The sequence below is a fragment of the Rhinopithecus roxellana genome, chromosome 11 (genome assembly GCF_007565055.1).
Source record: "Rhinopithecus roxellana isolate Shanxi Qingling chromosome 11, ASM756505v1, whole genome shotgun sequence".
In the NCBI taxonomy this organism is placed as follows: Eukaryota; Metazoa; Chordata; class Mammalia; order Primates; family Cercopithecidae; genus Rhinopithecus; species Rhinopithecus roxellana.
In genome coordinates, this window is record NC_044559.1 from 31,903,029 (window position 1) to 31,922,779 (window position 19,751).

Genomic DNA, 19,751 nt, shown 5'->3' on the forward strand with positions numbered 1-19,751 from the left:
AAGTGAAAAGTACAATTGTAAATTAAGATTACACTGGGGAAGAAAATGCAGGTATCACTTTACTCCATTGTTATCTGACCTAGAGCTTAATTAAGTTTTAGAAATATGTTATACCTTTCATCATTCCATCATCCTTAAATTCTGTTACCAAGTAATGGCTAGTGTTACAAAAAGTTATACTCCAGGCCAGGCGCGGTGGCTCAAGCCTGTAATCCCAGCACTTTGGGAGGCTGAGACAGGCGAATCACGAGGTCAGGAGATCGAAACCATCCTGGCTAACACGGTGAAACCCCGTCTCTACTAAAAATACAAAAAAATTAGCTGGGCGAGGTGGCGGGCGCCTGTAGTCCCAGCTACTCGGGAGGCTGAGGCAGGAGAATGGCGTGAACCCGGGACGCGGAGCTTGCAGTGAGCTGAGATCCGGCCACTGCACTCCAGCCTGGGGGCAGAGCGAGACTCTGTCTCAAAAAAAAAAAAAAAAAAAAAAAGTTATACTCCAAAGACCCAAAGCTTGACATTTACCCAATGTATGAGAAAATATTACCAATTAATAACACAGAATGATCATATTTTTAACCTCTTTTACACAGCCTAATAGCAAGGCCTCAAGGTCTATGCTAATTTTAACTGTCAAATATTGACTGTAGCAAACAAGAATTATATTCAGAATTTACGAGGGTACTGTTAGGAGTATACTAATTACAGGTTTAGATACAGTCCATTAGAATTAAAACCAAGTTTAATGTTCATATTTACCTCATGGGTTTTATCAAGCCCATATTACCTCCGCTTATATAAATATAGTTACCATTTTTAGGTTTTTTATTGTTTGACACTTGGATGATAAATGCAGTCATTTTATTCTCAAGTCCTTAAAATTAATGTAATTAAAAGTTAGCTGACCACAGAATAGGTGAGGGTTTCTTAAAAATGAGATTTAAGGGCTGGGCGCAGTGGCTCACGCCTGTAATTTCAGCACTTTGGGAGGCCGAGGTGAGCGGATCACCTGAGGTTGCGAGTTTGTGACCAGCCTGACCAACATGGAGAAACCCCATCTCTACTAAAAATACAAAATTAGCCAGGCGTGGTGGTGCATGCCTGTAGTCCCAGCTACTTGGGAGGCTGTGGCAGGAGAATAGCTTGAACCTGGGAGGCGGAGGTTGCAGTGAGCTGAGATGGTGCCATTGCACTTGTTTGGGCAACAAGAGCGACTCTGTCTTAAAAAAAAAAAGGTTTAAGACAGTTTTGTTATTACTGGTAGGATCTCGTCGCACAAGATAGCATTAAACGTGACACGGCATATAAAATTGGTTTAAAAATTTTGTTTCTTATGTAATGTAAAAGCTCAATGAACACTTTATGCAAGATTGGAATGTATCTTCAGATTTAATAAACTTATAAAGATCCTCTGTATATAAAAGTTGTATTTAGTCCCTTGTGCCCAAGAATGTTATCTATAAGAGATCCCAAGAAAGTTACCTATAAAAGATAGCAATAGCAATGGTGAACAAATAATTTAATTTGCAATTCTAAAAACATGACTTAAACCCCATAAAACTTGGTTCATAGTTCAACTGTTTATGTTCAATACAAACCAGCGTGTTTATATTCACAATACAAATTTCATCAATCTTGGATTTTTTTTATTTATATAAATACTCTCAATTTTATTGATAATATTAACACATACTACTTTCAGCACACAGAAGCGTATTTTCTAGTTATTGTTAAATAGTAGATAATGTAGGTTGTTCCCTAAAGTGCTCAGTTATTCAGTGGGTTATTTGCCGTTGATCCTTTTCTGCCATTTCTTGTTGGCGAATTGTATTCTGTGCTGCTTGATGTATTTTCTCTAGTTTTTCCAGAGTCAGAGATTTTAAGGGTAAAAGTTTGGGTTTACACAGCACCATTGTGGTTATATCTTCCACAAACAATGGCCCTAAGTTTAAGAAGAAATAAGAATTAATTCAAGAAAGATAACCCAGTTGTTTGGTAGTTAGATTTGCAGCTAGAATGAAGGTCTAAAAAATTAATCTGTTGTCACTGAAAAACTCTTGTACCTAAACTGAGTTTTGCTGTGGGACCAGAAAGATCATTGTCACTCTAAGCATTTCTTACTACTAGGGTGTTTCTGAGGAAGACAAGTTTTGAGCTTTCTACCCAAGAATCTATGCTACCATAAGACCCAACTTTTTGTGTCAGAAGTTTAATTTTAAAATAAGATTTGGCAGAATATATATACATAGTGCAAAAAATATAGCAAAGTATGATATTTAACAAATATTCACATAACTGAATGTTTAAACCTTTGGCTTTTCTTACTGTTGCTTTAGGTTTCTCTTTTTCCACTTTCAGACCTTATTTAACATTACAGTAAATTCCATTATTTCTTTCATTGAAGTTTCATATTGAGCCGGGCATGGTAGCTCATACCTGTAAGCCCAGCACTTTGGGATGCCAAAGGGGTTGGATTGTTTGAGACCAGCCTAGGCAACACATTGAGATCCCGTCTCTACAAAAATAAAAACAAATTAGCCAGGCATGGTAGCACATATCAGTAGGCTAGGGCAGGAGCCCAGTAGTTCAAGGCTGCAGTGAGCTATGATTGTGCCAGCTGTACCCAAGCCTGGATGACAGAGTGAGAACCTGTTTCTTTAAAAAAAAAAACTCATTGTAATTAGCAATTTTAGGAATTAAGTAGCTAATTGGCAATTTTAGGTATAAGAAACCATGTTTCATTTGTTATCCTTTTACTGGATATCATGAAAAAGCATATAGTAAAAGTAGACAGTAAATGGGATAATACGGAACACAATAGCTACAGATGTTTAGCTATTAAGCCTCCTATGTGACACTGCTTATCACTTGTTTAGTCCCTGTAATAATGACTTCAATATTTGTGATGTACATACCTTGTTTTGGAAGAACTTCCCGGAACATTGACTTCACTTCTGCCATATCTGAGTTGTTGGATACAGTATTTTTTCCTTCAATGAGAAATCAGTATTATTCAAGAATAAATTCCCAAAGCAGATTGCCTGAGACATTTCCATTGTAGTTTAAGAAGTAAAATCCAAATTCCTATAGAAAGTGAACTACCCTCACCTTGTATAATATTGCTATTAATTTCCTGTGACCTTGGGATAGTTTGCATAAACATTTAGATCTTGTCAACTTCCATTATTCAGTTGTGGTGTTAACTACAAGGCTAGGTGTTATAATTTTTTTTTCTCTCATAGTGAAAACTTGGAAGAGCTTCAGTTTTTAAGGCAAAGATGATTAATATCATCTGAGGAAAAGGCATTTGTGTGTAGCCAGCATGGTTCATTGATAGCATCTCCCCTGAATGGTGAGTGACAAAAAACATGACCACCATTTGAGACGGGGTGAGGCAGGTAGGTAGGAAAAGGAGGAACTGGCAGGCTAACATAAGATCCCTACTTGTCTCAACAGCTGGTTTCTACTTTGTGCCTAACAAAAAGAATCCTATGGCTCACTGGCTACACAGCTGCAATTGGTAACGAAGTAATACAATAGGTGAAACTGGCTCGTAAAGAACAGAAATAAGGTAGAGTTTCAGTTTACTATTTTCCTCTAATACTGAGATTCTATATGCGAAAGGACCAGCAATACTTAACTATGAGTATTTCCTATGAACATCCCAGCATATATGCCATTTTTGCCAGTGACATTTGCTCCAAGTATTACAGCCAAGATTCTGCTATGCTGTGTGTTCAAGGTGTTCTGGACTAAGCTGTAGAATGATCCCTTTCCAAACACAGATGCTTTTCTAGACGGTCCCACCCACTCAAGTGATTCACCTTGCTGATGCAACCTTACCATGCATCTTTCACAACATCACCCCCGTAGATTTATTATTTATAAAGTGGTGAATCTGGCTTGGTGCCTGCCTTTACCAACCACTGCAAATTAATTATAATCAAGTGAAGCTTCTTCTGGTCTTTGTTATTCCTGTTCCACTACTTTGACATTCCTAATAAAAGCTTCCTACTCTGTATTCAAGTCTCTTCCTCTCTCTGGCTCAGATTCTTATTCTGGAACGTCTAAGTTCCTGAAAACCTCTATCTGCTTTCCAGAACTTTGTCATCAAACTTTACCCCTATACTGCTCTAGCTGGGAGAGATGATGAAATAAGTAATGGACCAGGAATAAAGCAACTCATCACTAAATGGAATGTGAAGTAAATACAATATACAATTTTCTTAGACTGCACAGCTTCTCCTACCATATTCTTTTCTTTTTAGGCCTGCCAGTGGTACCGAGTGATCACTGCCTTTTTTTGTTTTTTTTTTTTTCCAGGTTAGGATGAAGGTTACTAGCATTGCAGACCCCCTGATTAGCCTTGAATTAAAGTATCAAAAATACCACCTAGCCTCTCCATTAAATATATCACAGTGAAAATATTCATTATGATCACGTTTCCTTATTTGAAGTAAACCTGACATGATATGCCACCGAAAGGGAGGACATTATAGATGCTGATAAATGTGAAGGAAATACATAGGAGCTAAGGATTTTTACATGTATCACCAAAATGCTAAAGTGGTAGATGAACAACTCTTAGCTGTCATATAGCATAAGCAACTCCAGCTACTCTGAATTGTCACTATCCTTTGTTTTCTCTTAGTCTGATACCTTTTTCACATCTAAAATCTGCCTGACAAAAACAATGAAACTTGGTGCTCTACCAAACCTCAGTTCTCTGTTTGACTAAGGTGCCATTGTTACTGTAAATGGTGTGGAGCCAAAGGGATGGTAGGGAGTGGGTTGTGCCTAGTGTGGGGGAGATCAGTGCCAGTCACTTGCCTGGATAGAATGTCTGTTTTAATAGGGTTGGTTCTTGTTTCTAGGCCCCCTTAGGCATTGGCAGGAAAGAAACAGGAAGGGAAGGGCTAAAATAAGCAAGGTGGTGGTTGGATGGCCAGCACTGGCTGGGCTCTACTTTGATAATCAACTGCCCTGGGAGTCCAGAATAGGAAGGAGTACAGTCATGTGTTTCTTAATGATGGGATATGTTCTGAGAAATGCATCATTAGGTGGTTCTGTCATGGTGCAAACATCCTAAGAGTGTACTTATACAAACCTAGATGGTATAGCCTAACATAAATCTAGGCTATATGGTACAGTCTACTGGGCCTAGGCTATAAACGTGTACATGTTACTGCACTGAATACAGTAGGCAATTGTAACACAATGGTAAGTATTTGTGTATCAACATAGAAAAAGTAGTGTTCTGCCATAGTATCATGAGCATTACAACGGGTATGACATCATTAGGCAACAGGAATTTTTCAGCTTCATTATAATCTTATAGAACCACTGTTGTATATGCAGCCTATTGTTGACCATATGTTGCTATACAGACAGTATTTCCTTCTCCCACACGGCCTGCTAATAGCCAGACATGGGTGATTTGCTTAGAGTAATGCATTCTAAGCAGTTGTGGCTACTTTTAAGAGAACTTTCTTGTCAGGTGAGATGTATTTAAACCAGGGACAGACGGGCTAAAGGAGAAACATAACAGCTATGGCTGAAATTCATGTGTATTCTACAACTGCCATGGCCATTTAATTCAATAAATATGCGAATTTTTTTTTTATCATATGCAAAGCATTGTTCATAATGAACAGGACAAAAACTCAAAACTTTGCCTTTTTGGAGCCTACAGTCTAGAGTAAGAAGAGAGAAACAACAGCATGCCAGAAGGTCTACAGAAAATAGTGTAAAGGGGATTAAGGAATGCTGAGGGGGGTGGTGTTTCAATTTTAAGAGGAAAATTATGATGACCTCATTAAGGTGACATTTAAACAAAGACTGCTTTTGTGTGTATGAGTGCATGTGTAGTGTCTTTTTAAACAGCAAAAAGTTTAAAAGTCTGATAGTATCCACAGGGACGGTATAGGGAAATTAGCACTGTTGTTAAGCTTTTTTAGAGGGATATTTTGCAGTACTGTATCTATTAAAACTAAATATGCACATTTTCTTTGACATGGTAATTGGCTGTAAAGAAACAACACAAATGTATAAAAGAATGTTCATTAAAGCATCGTGTTGAATAGCAAAATGTTCAGCAATAGATAAAGCTAACTAAATGTTCACCAGCAGATCAAAGGTTAAATAAATCATGGAACATCCATAGAACGGAATACTATGCCAAATTAAAAATGATGCAGATTGTCAAGGCATATTTTAAGAGAAAACTTTAAATTACAGAAAATGAAATTTTTCTTACATTAATAGAACCAAACTTACAATGCTCACAGAATACAATGTCAATTCATTTTTTGAAGGCCTTGGTCTAGGTAAATGGAAAATAATCTGCTGCTTCCTTTACTTACGTAGATTCTAAAGTTTGTAATTTCTCCCAGAGATAATAGTTTTGATGAACAGTGCATTCCAAAATCATGATAAGGTATGCAAACCTGTTGTAGCTATTTGAGCTGGATGTCTAAAATTAATGCTGAAAAACTTGAAGAAAAACCAAATCTTTGTTATGAAATATTTTACTCTGCTGTAGGAGTGAGAGTTAAAAGGCATGTCTAGGATGGATTATTGCCTTCAAATCAATCATACACATTTGGCAAGTTAAAAATCCCTGGTGCAGGGCTGGGCGCGGTGGCTCACGCCTGTAACCCCAGCACTTTGGGAGGCCGAGGCAGGCGGATCATGAGGTCAGGAGATCGAGACCATCCTGGCTAACACGGTGAAATTCTGTCTCTACTAAAAATACAAAAAATTAGCCAGGTGTGGTGGTGGGTACCTGTAGTCTCAGCTACTCGGGAGGCTGAGGCAGGAGAATGGCGTGAACCCGGGAGGGTTGTGTAGTGATGATGTAGTGACCTATCATCAAGAAATAATTTTAAATGACCAGCAGACTACTCAATTAGGTATTCCTTCAGTATTGTTGAAAGCTGAGAACAGTCTCTTGACTTGCAAAAGCACTACTTACTTAATAATTAGCAAAGCCCTTAGTCTTTCTTACTAGAGTTACCAATGTTTCCTTGTCTCTGTGTTTAGCTCCTAAGAGATGTTTATTCCCTTGAGCATTTTGTCATAGTAAGATTCTACCAGGCTAGAGAGATGCCTTTCCTTCATACATTCTTAGAAAAATAATTGTGGGACTGGTATGGTGGCTCGCATCTGGAATCCCAGCACTTTGGAAGGCCAAAGTGGGAGGATTGCTTAAGCTCAGGAGTTCAAGACCAGCCTGGACAACAAAGCAAGACCTCATCTCTACAAAAAATTTAAAAAAAAGTTAGCCGGGCATGATGGAGTATGCCTGTTAGTCTCAGCTACTTGGGAGGCTGAGGTGAGGATACTGCTTGAGCCCGAGTTTTAGGTTGCACTGAGATATGATCACGCCACTGCATTCTAGCTTAGGTGACAGAGTAAGAGCTTGTCTCAAGAAAAAAAAAAAAAATGGTGAAAGGGGAGATAGGAAATGAGATGAAGCATGGTTTATTCACAGGTCCATTTTCTCAGGGAATGCATTATCAGCAGACATCACATATAAAAGTTTAGGATCTGAAAATTGATTGTTCTTAACCTCGCTTGCTTGTATACCCCTCCGATTGTCTTCAGGCATCTTGAGGGATATGCAAATCCTGGTATATAGACTGATGATCAATACAATAACCACATAGTTCTTTGAGATGTTTACGGACTTTCTGAGAAGATTCCATAGTTATTAAATTTGAGAAGCCCTGGGAAGGAAAAAAGTTAAACTTTCTTTTTAACAGGAGGATTCTTTAGAAACTTTAATATGCTAAAGTATGTGATAAATTTCAAACAGGAGAATTGAGTATATATTGTTTCCTAAAGTTATGTGATTCTGGAATTCTTTAAAAGTGCAATTATGGGACCAGTATTACCTAGAACACACTTTGTATTCCTAGGGCAATGTCGCTTTCAATATGGCATATGTAGTAAGATGCTATATCTTAAGCACATTTAAGGAAAATACCAGTATTTACAAATAACTAATTTTGAAATTAGTAAAAACTGTATTTCTTTTGAATGTAACATTTATTAAAATCAAGTGAAGAATGACTTTTTTCTCTATTAAGTGAAAAGTTTAGACCATCCTGGACAAAGCTGTCTTTTTAAAAAGGAATTATTTAAATATGAAAAAATAAAATCTTGCAAAAGACTTGTAGACTTGGCAAAAATGACATCTTTTTCTCCTATCACAAGGATATTCTGATATGGGGGTTTCTAGTGACACAAGTACAATATTTTGTGCCAAAATGCTAACTAATGGTTATTTATGGGCCTTATTTCTACTTTCTATTACATGAACATCCATTACTAAGAAAAGGTTAAGAACAAAATTGAAGTATTCAAATGGCAAGTCATCTTATATTGAAATTTTAATTCAGCATCAGACTTACTAAGGCATAGTCTCTAGGCTTGAGGATCCTGAAGGATGGGGGTGGAGGGAGAAGAAATAGGCATATAAGCGAAGAAGCATAATGCAATATAAGTTCTATACTTAGAAGTATTTGTAAAAATGCCATGGGAACACAGAATAGGGATAAACTGTGTCAGCTACAAATGGTGGGGGAGGAACTTTAGGTGCAGGTAACAACAGTTTGTGGAGAGGCATGAAGATGGGCAACACAAAGCACATGGTACATTATGGGAGAGGCAAGGAATGCTATTAAAAAAAAAAAGTTATGAGCAACCTGTCTGGAAACAAACCCAAACCAAACTGCAATCAAATTGATTTTGAAGGAAATAAGGAGAACCACTGAAATATTTTAAGAATGAGAATGAGGCCGGGCGCGGTGGCTCAAGCCTGTAATCCCAGCACTTTGGGAGGCCGAGACGGGCGGATCACGAGGTCAGGAGATCGAGACCATCCTGGCTAACACGGTGAAACCCCGTCTCTACTAAAAACTACAAAAAACTAGCCGGGCGATGTGGCGGCGCCTGTAGTCCCAGCTACCCGGGAGGCTGAGACAGGAGAATGGCGTGAACCCGGGAGGCGGAGCTTGCAGTGAGCTGAGATCCGGCCACAGCACTCCAGCCTGGGTGACAGAGCGAGACTCCGTCTCAAAAAAAAAAAAAAAAAAAAAAAAGAAAAAGAATGAGAATGACCTGAACAGATTTAAATGTATTCAGGAGGACAATTACAGGGGTATTTCAAATAGTTTAGGTGCAGGTGAAAAATGGGTGCTTCAATTGAGCAACTAGCTACACTGTGAAATCATAAAGCTAGGGAAAGACAAGAGTTCAACTTTGGAATCTAATGACTAAGATATGCTTATGAGACTTTTCAGAACAAGTGTCCAATAGGCAAAGGGAAGTGTATGAAGCAGTGATTTAAGTAAAAGCCATGATGGGGTGGTGGTGAACTCAAGCCAGCAAAACAATGATACCCTCAATAGATTTTCCATTAATCAGGCAAGTATCTTCATAGAAACAAAAGCAATCAACAGCAGGACCCTTCAAACTGTAAAGACTAAGACTTATATAATTTTGTTATGAAAAGGTTGGCCTTTTTTTTTTTTTTCTTTGAGACGGAGTCTTGCTCTGGCACCAGGTTGGAGTGCAGTGGTGCAATCTCAGCGCACTGCAACCCCCACCTCCTGGGTTCAAGCGATTCTCCAGCCTCAGCCTCCCAAGTAGCTGGGATTACAGGCATGCGCCACCACACCCAGCTAATTTTTGTATTTTTAGTAGAGACGGGGCTTCACCATGTTGGCCAGGCTGGTCTCGATCTCCTGACCTCGTGATCCACCCACCTCAGCCTCCCAAAGTGCTGGGATTAAAGACATGAGCCACCGTGCCCGGCCAGAAAAGGTTGGCTCTTATGTCATCTCTTGAACTTAAATGTTGTGGACTTGCAGGAGACCTACAAATGAAAGTCTTAGAGAAAGACGGAATCCTTCACTAAGATCTTCCCTGCATACCTATTACATATTTGGGAAAAGAGCCTAGCTCCTAGTTCTTTGTTCAAGAAAGTATAAATCTCTACAGTGGACAGAAATTATAAGTTGATAGGTCAAAGTAATGCTGTACCTTGTATTCTATTTGGAAATAAACACTGGACAGTAAAGACTAGAGTGATAAACATGAGAATGTCATTGTTTTAGGTGACAACAAAAGCATTATTCTTTCAGAGTAGAAAACTAACAAATGTAACGTAAAAAGAATTTGGAATGATAAAGTGCCTATACGAACAGATTTTTTCTTTTCAACAAACATACTAAATGTCTATAATGTACCAGCCGTAGCTAAGTGAGGGAGACAGAGTAGGTAAGAACCAGTTCCTTTCTTTGGTGGAGGTGAGGTAGGGAATGAGACACACGTAAATAAGTAATTATAATTGAATACAATATACTTTAATAGAAGCATGCTTATTGTGCCTTAAGAAATGAAAACCACTAAAAACTTGGCCAAGGATAGGGGACAATGGGTGGTCTCTGAAAAAGAATCATTAAACATGACATTGGAGCTAGTCCCAGAAAGTTGAATGGGGGTTTACTAGGCAGAGAAGGAGATGTATAGCAAAGGGCAGATGTTGTAGACAAAGCGAACAATACGTTCAAATGAAGAAGCATTAAAAAAAAAAGTATTCTGTTGGGGGACACGGCTAGAGTGCAGTGCATGTACAGTGTGCACCGGGTATTGTGGTGGGAGTGACCAGGTAGAGGCCAGTTCACACTCAGTCTGAATGCTGAATTTGGACTTCGTATCCTATAGTTAGAAGGGAGCTAATTGGATGGTTCTAAGCAGTTATGTGACATGATTCATGTTTTGGAAACATATTCTAGACAAAATGAAGGAAAAATGAGAAGAGACACTAGAGGAAAGATTAGTAAGGAAGCTGTAATTGTTTAGGTAAGATGATGAAAGTATGAATTAAAGCAGTGATAACAGACACTAAGAGGAGAAGATATGAGGTAATTAAGGATACAAGAAGTTGAGATTCAAACATCCTCCACCTTCCCACCCCCCACCGCCAGTGGGTGATAATGAAATGACCACGGACGACTGAAGTGAGCTAACATGATTGTGGATATACCCATATTAATTCATATTGGAAACACAGATGAGAAGGTTGAGAAGGAAGAGTAAAGACCATGAGTTCAGTTTAGATTCACAGAGTGTGGAAGTCCAAGAGGAAGGTAAAAAGGACTGGAGGCCCAGAGTCAACTGTACAGTAGTGCAAGCTACAGAGGTGGATGTAATCACTCAAGAAAGATATGGCAAGATGGTGAGTGGTGGGGTGAAGATAAAAAGAGACAAGAATATAATATGGTGGTTGAAAGAAGCAGCTGAAGTCAGATTAGTCGCTTTTTACAAATTACTTGATTTTCTAAGCCTTTGTTTCAACTGCAAGATAAAGCTTCAATGGCATCAACTTGAGATGGCTGGTGCATTAAAGATATAATTCATATAAAGCCATCAGACCAAACCCTGCATGAGAGCTCAATGAATGTCAGCAATTCTTACCATACTGTACCATTATAATGTTGGCATAAAATTACATTTTCAGAAAAAATAAGCTTATTAACATGTATTAGTTATAGAGGCTTGTTACTAAAAAAGCATGATGAAAACCCTATGGGCAAGCAAAAATATTTTAGAATTCTCCACCTCTTCTCTCAATACCTATACTCTTAAGAGTTACATTAAAGGCAGAATCATTTAAATGTCAAGACATTTACCTTAGCTTCTTTAGTTAGCTTAGTGGCTCTTAAATTTTAGTTTGCTTAAGAATAACAATAGCAACACAGTGTTTAGTATGAAGTCACGCATGTATTTCAACTAAGTAGATATTTTAAGGAATTTTCTGCAGTAATTTTGAAAATAACTTTTATCACCATAACGGGTGATTTTATAATCGAATTACCCATGTGCCCATCCACTTCCCACTGCATCTCCCAACTGCAGCGGGAGGTGAACGGGCACATGGGTAAAATTATATATTGGGTACACGTATATATGATGAAATTTAACAGACTAAAACAAGGTTTAAGAAAAGTTATCTTGTCCAACATCATATAGTCGACAAGTGAAGAAATGGGATTTGAACTCGGGTCTGCCTTACTCAAAGGCAAGGTCTCTTTTCAGTTTCCTCTATGCTGCATCTGTAGGACTGACAGGGAGGTCCCCTGCAGGTTTAGTATGGTGCTTCACTGAAGGAATATCAACATTTAAGAAGATGGTGGAGAGATAATTGTAAACTATGGTGTGCAGAAGCCAACAAAGGCTGAAGTAACATACAATCTTAAATTTCTACTGAAATGGGAAATTTTGAAGACACTAATAACCCTTACAAAGGACAGTGAAAATAAAATATGAGGCAAACAGTAAATCTCAGGAATGAGGTAGATGAAAAAGTAAGTGCAGCATATTGACTAAAGCACATTTCTTCCTCCTTAGTTTAGGGGAGCTGTGTCACAGTCAGACCAATATATGGCTCTAACCAACATGTAGCTTTTCTTTTTTTTTTTTTTTGTCTTCTTAATTTGAGGATTTAGCATTCCAGTTGTCATGTTTGATGCTGTTCTGAAATCTCTTAGGAAAAAAACTGGTTTTTGACTCTAGATTTTGTTTATAGCATTAAATATTATTTAAACACTATGTCACTGAAACTTTCAAATCCCAAGCTTAATTAGAAATATACAACACTTTAAAAGTTTTCAAATTTTGCATTTTTAAATTATCTTCATCATATCACAAATTATATGACAGCTTATATCACAGCTCATATGAGAAGATACTGATCCTGGGTTGAACAGCTGAAGAGGGCAATTAGCTTTACACTGCACCTATCTTCATCTAGCCATCTGGAAAATGTAAGCTGTGGTCACACAGGGGACAGACAGAGAAGGAGACTAAATTACTAAAATTCAAACTCTGATTCCTGATTACTCACAACGTATACATATGGATCAGAAACATCAAAATGAAAACATATTGTGGATGCCAAAGTCAAGTCCTGGTTTCTAAAAATGTTCAGGATGGGATTCGGATGTTTTTAAAACTGTCCTCCCCACACTAAGTCTCCTTAATCTAGTATTTGATCTTTGCTGGGAGCCCCAAGGAGCCATTCCATGGGTCTATGTGTTTATCCTCCATAATATGTGCCTACTACTTCTCACTTGTCACTACATCTTCATTGTAGTTCCTTTTTCCCTGTATTAATGTATCTAAACTTATCAGCTTATGCTTATTGTACAAGACCCCAGTTTTAAAGTTAGAAATAGAATGCTTGAGCATATCCTAGGATTCCATGTGTTTTAAATACTATGACAGTAATATCCAATGTGTGACTTAAATAAAACAGAAGCTTATACTAGAGTCTGTCATTTTTTTCTAATCAATCTATTTCACCTTTATATTTTAAATGAAGTACAGGGTTGCTCTCTGGTGCTAACTAGTTGTACTCTATTTCACATTTATACTTTAAATGGGGTACATGGTTGTACTCTGGTCACGCTGCTAACTAGCTGTGACCTTGAATATATTTCTTAGCTAACCAGAGGTTTGATTTTCTCATACAAAACATGTTTATTATCTGTCCTGGGTTGTAAGGTTCAAGTGATAAGTGGATGTAAAAGTCCTTAGAAATACAGTATGACATTTATTATTCCAGGACTAATTTTCATATTGCTATAATCAAGGGCTTGTTCTAGATTACCATACGGTATCTTCTGTCTCTAAAAATCTTTGAATCTTCATAAATATCATGGTATAAGACAGCATGATCTATTTAGAGGTGCTTTTCTTTAAAAACCTGTTTCACTTACTTTTGAAGCAGTATGTGCTGCCAAATTGTGTTCTTAAATGTTTTAAAAAGTATGATAATAAAGCAAACCTATTTCATAATAGAACTCAAAGTTGAGAAAATGTGAACAAACTTTCAAAAGGGCAGCAAAGGTTAAAACCTTTAAAATTGTAATCAAGGGAACAGAGGCTTGTTGTATAAAATAATCTTTCTTGAATTTTTGATGGAGATGACAGTGACTTGTTGCCTAACCTACAGAAGTAAATGCAGTTGACATATGGCAAAAAGAAAAAATTTCTGAAGCATTTTGAGATTCTCAACAAAAACACCACTTACGTTTTCATGTTAAGAAACATACATGTCATAAACTGGTAACCCTGGATGCTATCCACTTAAATATTTTGTTGGTTTACAGGTATTTAAAAAGTATTTGAGCCGATGTTTAAAAATCAGGAAATTTCACAAAAAATCCAAATTTTAGTTCCACTTGACAAATCTGGCAACATCAAGCCCACATTTCAATATGGCAAAATTTGGCTAGGGCTGGGAAGTGATGCTTCACTTAGGTAAGCACATGCTCTGAAATTCTCCAGTCCTTCCTACTGCCTATTGTTTCCTCTTACTACTTGCCCATCCATTGTACGCATTTGACTTTGCAACTACAGTAAAACACAGAGCCACTGTGAACATATGCCAAGCTAATTTTATCATTAATGGGCATTGAGATACAAAAATACAATCTCTGGGAACTGAAGGAGTAGTCAGGAGCAATCATGGCCATGGACTGTAAAGGATACTTTATGTAAAGAATATTTTTCTTCTGTGAATATTTATTAAGTTGGGTTCCTTAAAGTAAATTCAACCTGCCTACTGTGGGGGTTCTGAGTGGGGGTGGTGACAATGGTAGAATAACAACATTTTTATCTTTTGTCTTATCCAAGACTTGTGGTTAACTGATAGGTGAATTTTCAAAAACATACTAGATTTCTGAATGTAAATATAAGAAAAAGGTGAAAAGGGGAGCCTAGAAAGAATGCATTTTTCAGCAAACATAAAGTAGTAACATTCACTCAAGCAACTGCCCACATGCTAGCAGGATGCTTAATTCGGATTGATAATGTTTATCTGGAGATGCCAAGTAACATCATATGTCATATACTGGAGACTACAGTAGATTCTACTGTTTTGCTATCTGGCATCTGCTGGTAGAAAAATGTTCCAACATGTTCGATTTAGCTAATTAATTCAAGCTCATGTGAATAAAATGTGTGGTGTCTAGCTTCTGAAATGTGCCTAGGCCTAAGCACGGGAATTCTTCTTGGGTGAACTTGGATGATGCCACTGGCTCTGGGAAAATCCAGTAGCAGACACTACTATTAAGTTAGTAATGATACATCCTACTCACATAAAATGTCTTTTTCGAATAACCCTTCCTATTTCAAAATTCAATACTAGACAGTGGTCCTAAAAATGTTAGCTATTAACCTTTTAAAAAAGTATTTGCTCAGCACCTGAGATATTTAGTTAGCTGTTTCAACAGTGTGCAAGGAAAGAGAAAAGTTGTTTGATACTCTACACAGTGCTTCTCAAAGCCCAGTCCCCAAATCATTTGCATCAAAATTCCCTGTACAATTATTAAAAATACAGATTTTTTCTGGAGCTCTCCAGAAATCAGAATTGCTGAATCAGAATACTTTTTCTTTCTTTTTTTTTTTAGACAGGATCTCACTCTGTTGCTCAGGTTAGAGTGCAGTCATGTGATCATGGCTCACCACAGCTTTGACCTTCTGGACTCAAGTGATCCTCCTGCCTCAGCCTCCCAAGTAGCTGTGACTCTAGGCACATGACACCCTGCCTGGTTAATATTTTGTATTTTTTGAGACAGGGTGGTCTCAAACTCCTGGGCTCAAGTGATCTGCCCACCTGAGCTTCCCAAATTGTTAGGATTACAGGCATGATCCACGGTAGCTGGACCCTAACTTTTAATTAAGTCCCCCACATTAAACTTAAGAGAACTACTGCCATAGATTCATTCCTTCACTCACTAAATAGTCAATGTCAATATGTGCCCGAATTCAATACGTCCCCTAACTGGACTGCTTTAGAAGTTATTAACTGACTGCATTCCATGTGCTATATAACTGAGATTGCTATATAACTATATATGTGCTATATAAACTGAGGTAAAGCACTTTATATATATTTGAATTAATTCTGTATAACAATCCCTAACGGTTTTAAGGCTCTTTTTTAAAAATTTTATTTATTTTTTTCTTTTTCGAGACAGAGTCTTGCTCTGTTGCCCAGGCTGGAGTGCAGTGCCGTGATCTTGGCTCACTGCAACCTCTGCCTCCCTAGCTCAAGTGTTTCTGATGCCTCAGCCTCTTGAGTAGCTGGGACTACAGGTGTGTGAGACCAAACCCAGCCAATTTCTGCATTTTTGGTAGAGACAGGGTTTTGCCATGTTGGCCAGGCTGGTCTCAAACTCCAGACTTCAAGTGATACACCTGCCTCGGCCTCCCAAAGTGCTGGGATTAGAGGTGTGAGCCACACCTGGCAAGGCGCCGTTTAATAGATAAGAGAGTGAACAGACTGTCCAAGGTCATCCAGTTATTGAATAGTCTTATTCCTGAAACCCAGGTCTGATGCTAAAACCTGTGATCTTAATTGGTATATTATTTTGCCTCACTTAAATCTGGAGTATTCCCACACAAGCAAATTCCCTTCTACACAAAGGAAGCAACTAACGGAATGCATTACATAATTTTCAATATGATGGCTAAAAACATTCTATACCAATCTAAGAGATTCTGTCCTCCCAGAGCATTTTCTTCCGCTCCCTTATGTGCAGTTTTTTCCTTTCACTTATCTTTCATGATCAAATATAAGTCTAGGCTAGGAGGAGTATATGAGGTTGGCAGTCTTGAGAATTTTCCTTTTGTGATTATGAAGTAAATTCCACAAACACTTATCTATCCATTAGACAGAGGATGTATCTAATGTACTAAGTGTTAAGTATAATCTTGATTTTGTAATTTTTAATAGGCTCTGCTTAATGCTACCAAAAAGCTATCACAAAAACACCAGGACCAATTAAGACTTGCATGAGAATTTCAGTGAGAAAAATAACATTGCCTAAATTGGAATGTGACCAGATGGCCAACAGTTGCCTTGGTATTTGCTTTGATAACATCAAGATTCATCTGTATTTGAATAGCAGGGCCCACACATCTTTCAACAATGTCTGCAGGGTGCCAGGAGTTGAAACTCATAAACTATGCTGACATCAGTACACTTTACTGCAGAAATACATTGCATCAGCTCCAAGAATAGGCAAAGTAGCAGCAACATTTTATTAAAGGTAGTCAGTCTATGTTGCCAACCCAAGGCACATACTCTATACACACAGGATTAAATGCTACCCTCCTCTTTGTAGGACACCGGAGAGGGGTAAGCATGCTAAGAAGTGAGATGGATTTAACCAGCAAATCATGGAAAAGGTGCGTATACTTGGCGTTTGAGAAGGCTTAGTCATGACTGGAAAAGTAAGAACACTGTGACATATCCTTGCAAAAAAAACTGTTCAACTTAAGCCTCTAGACTAACTTCTGGTTTACAAGAAGAAAAAAGGTGGGCTCATTTCCAAAAAGACTCCTGGCTTGAACTCTTCAAAATGCCAATGTCACAGGGGGAAAAAGATGGGGGAACTCTACTACATTAAAGCTGAAGAAAAATTTTGACTGGATCCTGATTTTTTTTTTTTTTTTTTTTTTTTGCAGGATTGGGAAGGAGAAGGTATAAAAGATATTCCTGGGTAAATCAGGAAAATTAGCACTTGGGCTAGATTTTAAACATTACAAAACAGCTATAATAATGATACTGTGTTTTGCTGGAGAACTTCAAAATTCTCAGGAAATTCATGCTCAAAGTCTTAAGGGTGTCTGCCTAACAATAAGTGTCTGCAACTTTTTACAATGAAAAAATGAGGAGGAATGAAAAAAATATGGCAAAATGTTAACTGTTGCATCTAGATGACGGGTATATGAATATTCATTAAATTTTTTAATTCTTTCAGCTTTTAAATATATGAACACTGTCATAATAAAACATTGGGAAAAAAAATCATGTCAGAAAGACTTCACAGGGGAAACATAAAAAAAGGTTGAGTAGCAGGCGCTCAGCTGAATTTCTGATAAATTGAAGGTCTCTAAAACTTGGCTGGAAGTGTCTTGGGCATCCAAGAGACACCCGAGATATTCAAACTTTCAGTAAGTATTTACCAAAATAATATCATGTGCAGGGTGAAAATGACAGGAAGACGAATCTGATACAAACCATTCTATTTAGGTGCAGACATGGTAGTGAAGCTAAAAACACAAGCAGCTATTATATATATATAACATACTGATTGTCATAAAAGACGTGCAAAAATGCTAAACTCAGAGGAATTACTTTCTGCTGGGGAGAATCTGGAAACACATCTCCACGAATAACAGAATCAGACAGAATCACAAAAGGTGAGTGCTACAACAGATTTCAGTAATCAACCGCCAAGAAACAAGAGTAGTTCATTTTGGCTGGCGTGTAAGTACCAGCGAAGTAGAAATTAAGTCGAGAAGGTAGGTTTTGTTGACTGGCTGGATATTAACAATTTTCAATTTTACCTTAAAGTTCTGGTCTTTTTGCTGCGGCTTTAAGCATCCAACCCGGTATTACCAAGATGACTGAGAGTTCTTGACTCAAGCATACAGAAGAAACTACAAGATAATGTATGATAACTTTGTAAAGGGCCATATTAAAGCAATACAGTATTTTCAAAAATATTCAACACGTTAAGAAACTGTAGACCTGCAGGATTAGGATAGTACATCCCACCACAAGAACCGCAGTCAAAGCTTACCAAGACTCAAAGGACAGACGCAGAAAGGGGGGAAAACTCAGAATGAGAAGGCAGGTGGCAGGGGAAAAAGATAGAGGTCTTGCCCTGATTGTAGGGGCTCATCTTTTTCTTTTATAGCTAAAGGTGTAAAATGATTTTCTCAAATTCCCGAATTCTCTTCCCTCTAAAGGCCAGAGAGTGAAAGTACTTAATAGGAACTTGTGGAGGCGTGGTCAGGAGCTCCATTTTGCCGGAGTTAGGAGCTCCGCCCCGAGGTCCGCGCCCATTCCCCGCTGGGGCCCTCCCAGCCAGGCTGGCTCTGTCTGGGCTAGGGCGGCCTGTAGCGCTGCCTCACCCCACAGGGAGCCTCAGGGGGGCGGAGGGTGGCGGGGCGCCGCCAGACCAGCCCGGAAAGCAAAGCAGCTTCCAACGGAAGGGGCCCTGAGCCCCGCTCTCCATTTCAGCGCTCCGTCCCACAGGGACCGTCCGGCCCGCACTGGTTGGGGCCCAGGGACTCACCTCACTTTGCAACCGAGGTCAAGAATGGGCATTCCCTAGGGCACAGGCGGTGAGGCTATTCACACCCTTCCGCCATGACCCTATTCGGAAGCGCCAAATGCAACTTCCGGGCAGGAGAGGGATTTTCGGAGCCCTAAAGTATGGTCCATCTACCTAAGTGACCAGATGTCTCAGTAAAATAAGGGCCAGGAAACTGGACGTGTAGTCCAGAGTATGAATTAACTTGTCTAACATGGGATGTCTGGTCACCCACGGTACCTCTTTGGGCTTACTTACAGATGCATCCCTTCCCAGACGGCTCAGCTGTTGCCCCGGGTAACGGTGAGACTGGCGAAGGAAAAAAATCTACGTCACCCTGGAAACAGGAAGCCAGGAAACTCCTGTTGCCATTATCAGTTATGGCCGCCTTACCTTCAACAGTAACTTCCGATCGGAGAGTTGTCACTCTACCCTGCGGGAGGCTTACTCTGTAGCCCGGCTAGCCAGCGGCGCCCGGTGGGCGGGAGACGGCGTAGAGGAACTGAGGAAAGGAAAAGGGCGGAGAGAGAGAAGCAGGCGCCACTGCCCTTCTCTGATTGGGCAGCTTCGCTT

The 19,751-nt window shown here is 38.8% G+C and overlaps 1 protein-coding gene across 4 annotated transcripts; it reads right to left on the reverse strand.

The window, feature by feature from the left end:
• Positions 1-1,307: 1,307 nt before the first annotated feature.
• BBIP1 (BBSome interacting protein 1) lies at positions 1,308-19,677 on the reverse strand. 4 transcript variants are annotated; one of them, XM_010370329.2, is made up of 5 exons: positions 19,572-19,637; positions 19,437-19,487; positions 18,427-18,519; positions 2,913-2,987; positions 1,308-1,939 (listed from the first exon to the last, which is right to left on the reverse strand). In XM_010370329.2, exons 4-5 carry the CDS (start codon positions 2,956-2,958, stop codon positions 1,773-1,775), a joined length of 213 nt encoding a protein of 70 aa, XP_010368631.1. In that variant the 5' UTR covers positions 2,959-2,987; positions 18,427-18,519; positions 19,437-19,487; positions 19,572-19,637; the 3' UTR covers positions 1,308-1,772. The 4 variants fall into 4 exon arrangements, with proteins under 4 accessions (XP_010368631.1, XP_010368633.1, XP_010368632.1 ...); XM_010370331.2 differs by lacking the exon at positions 19,437-19,487 and having other exon boundaries at positions 19,572-19,677; XM_010370330.2 differs by lacking the exons at positions 19,437-19,487; positions 19,572-19,637 and adding an exon at positions 19,161-19,263.
• Positions 19,678-19,751: the final 74 nt, after the last annotated feature.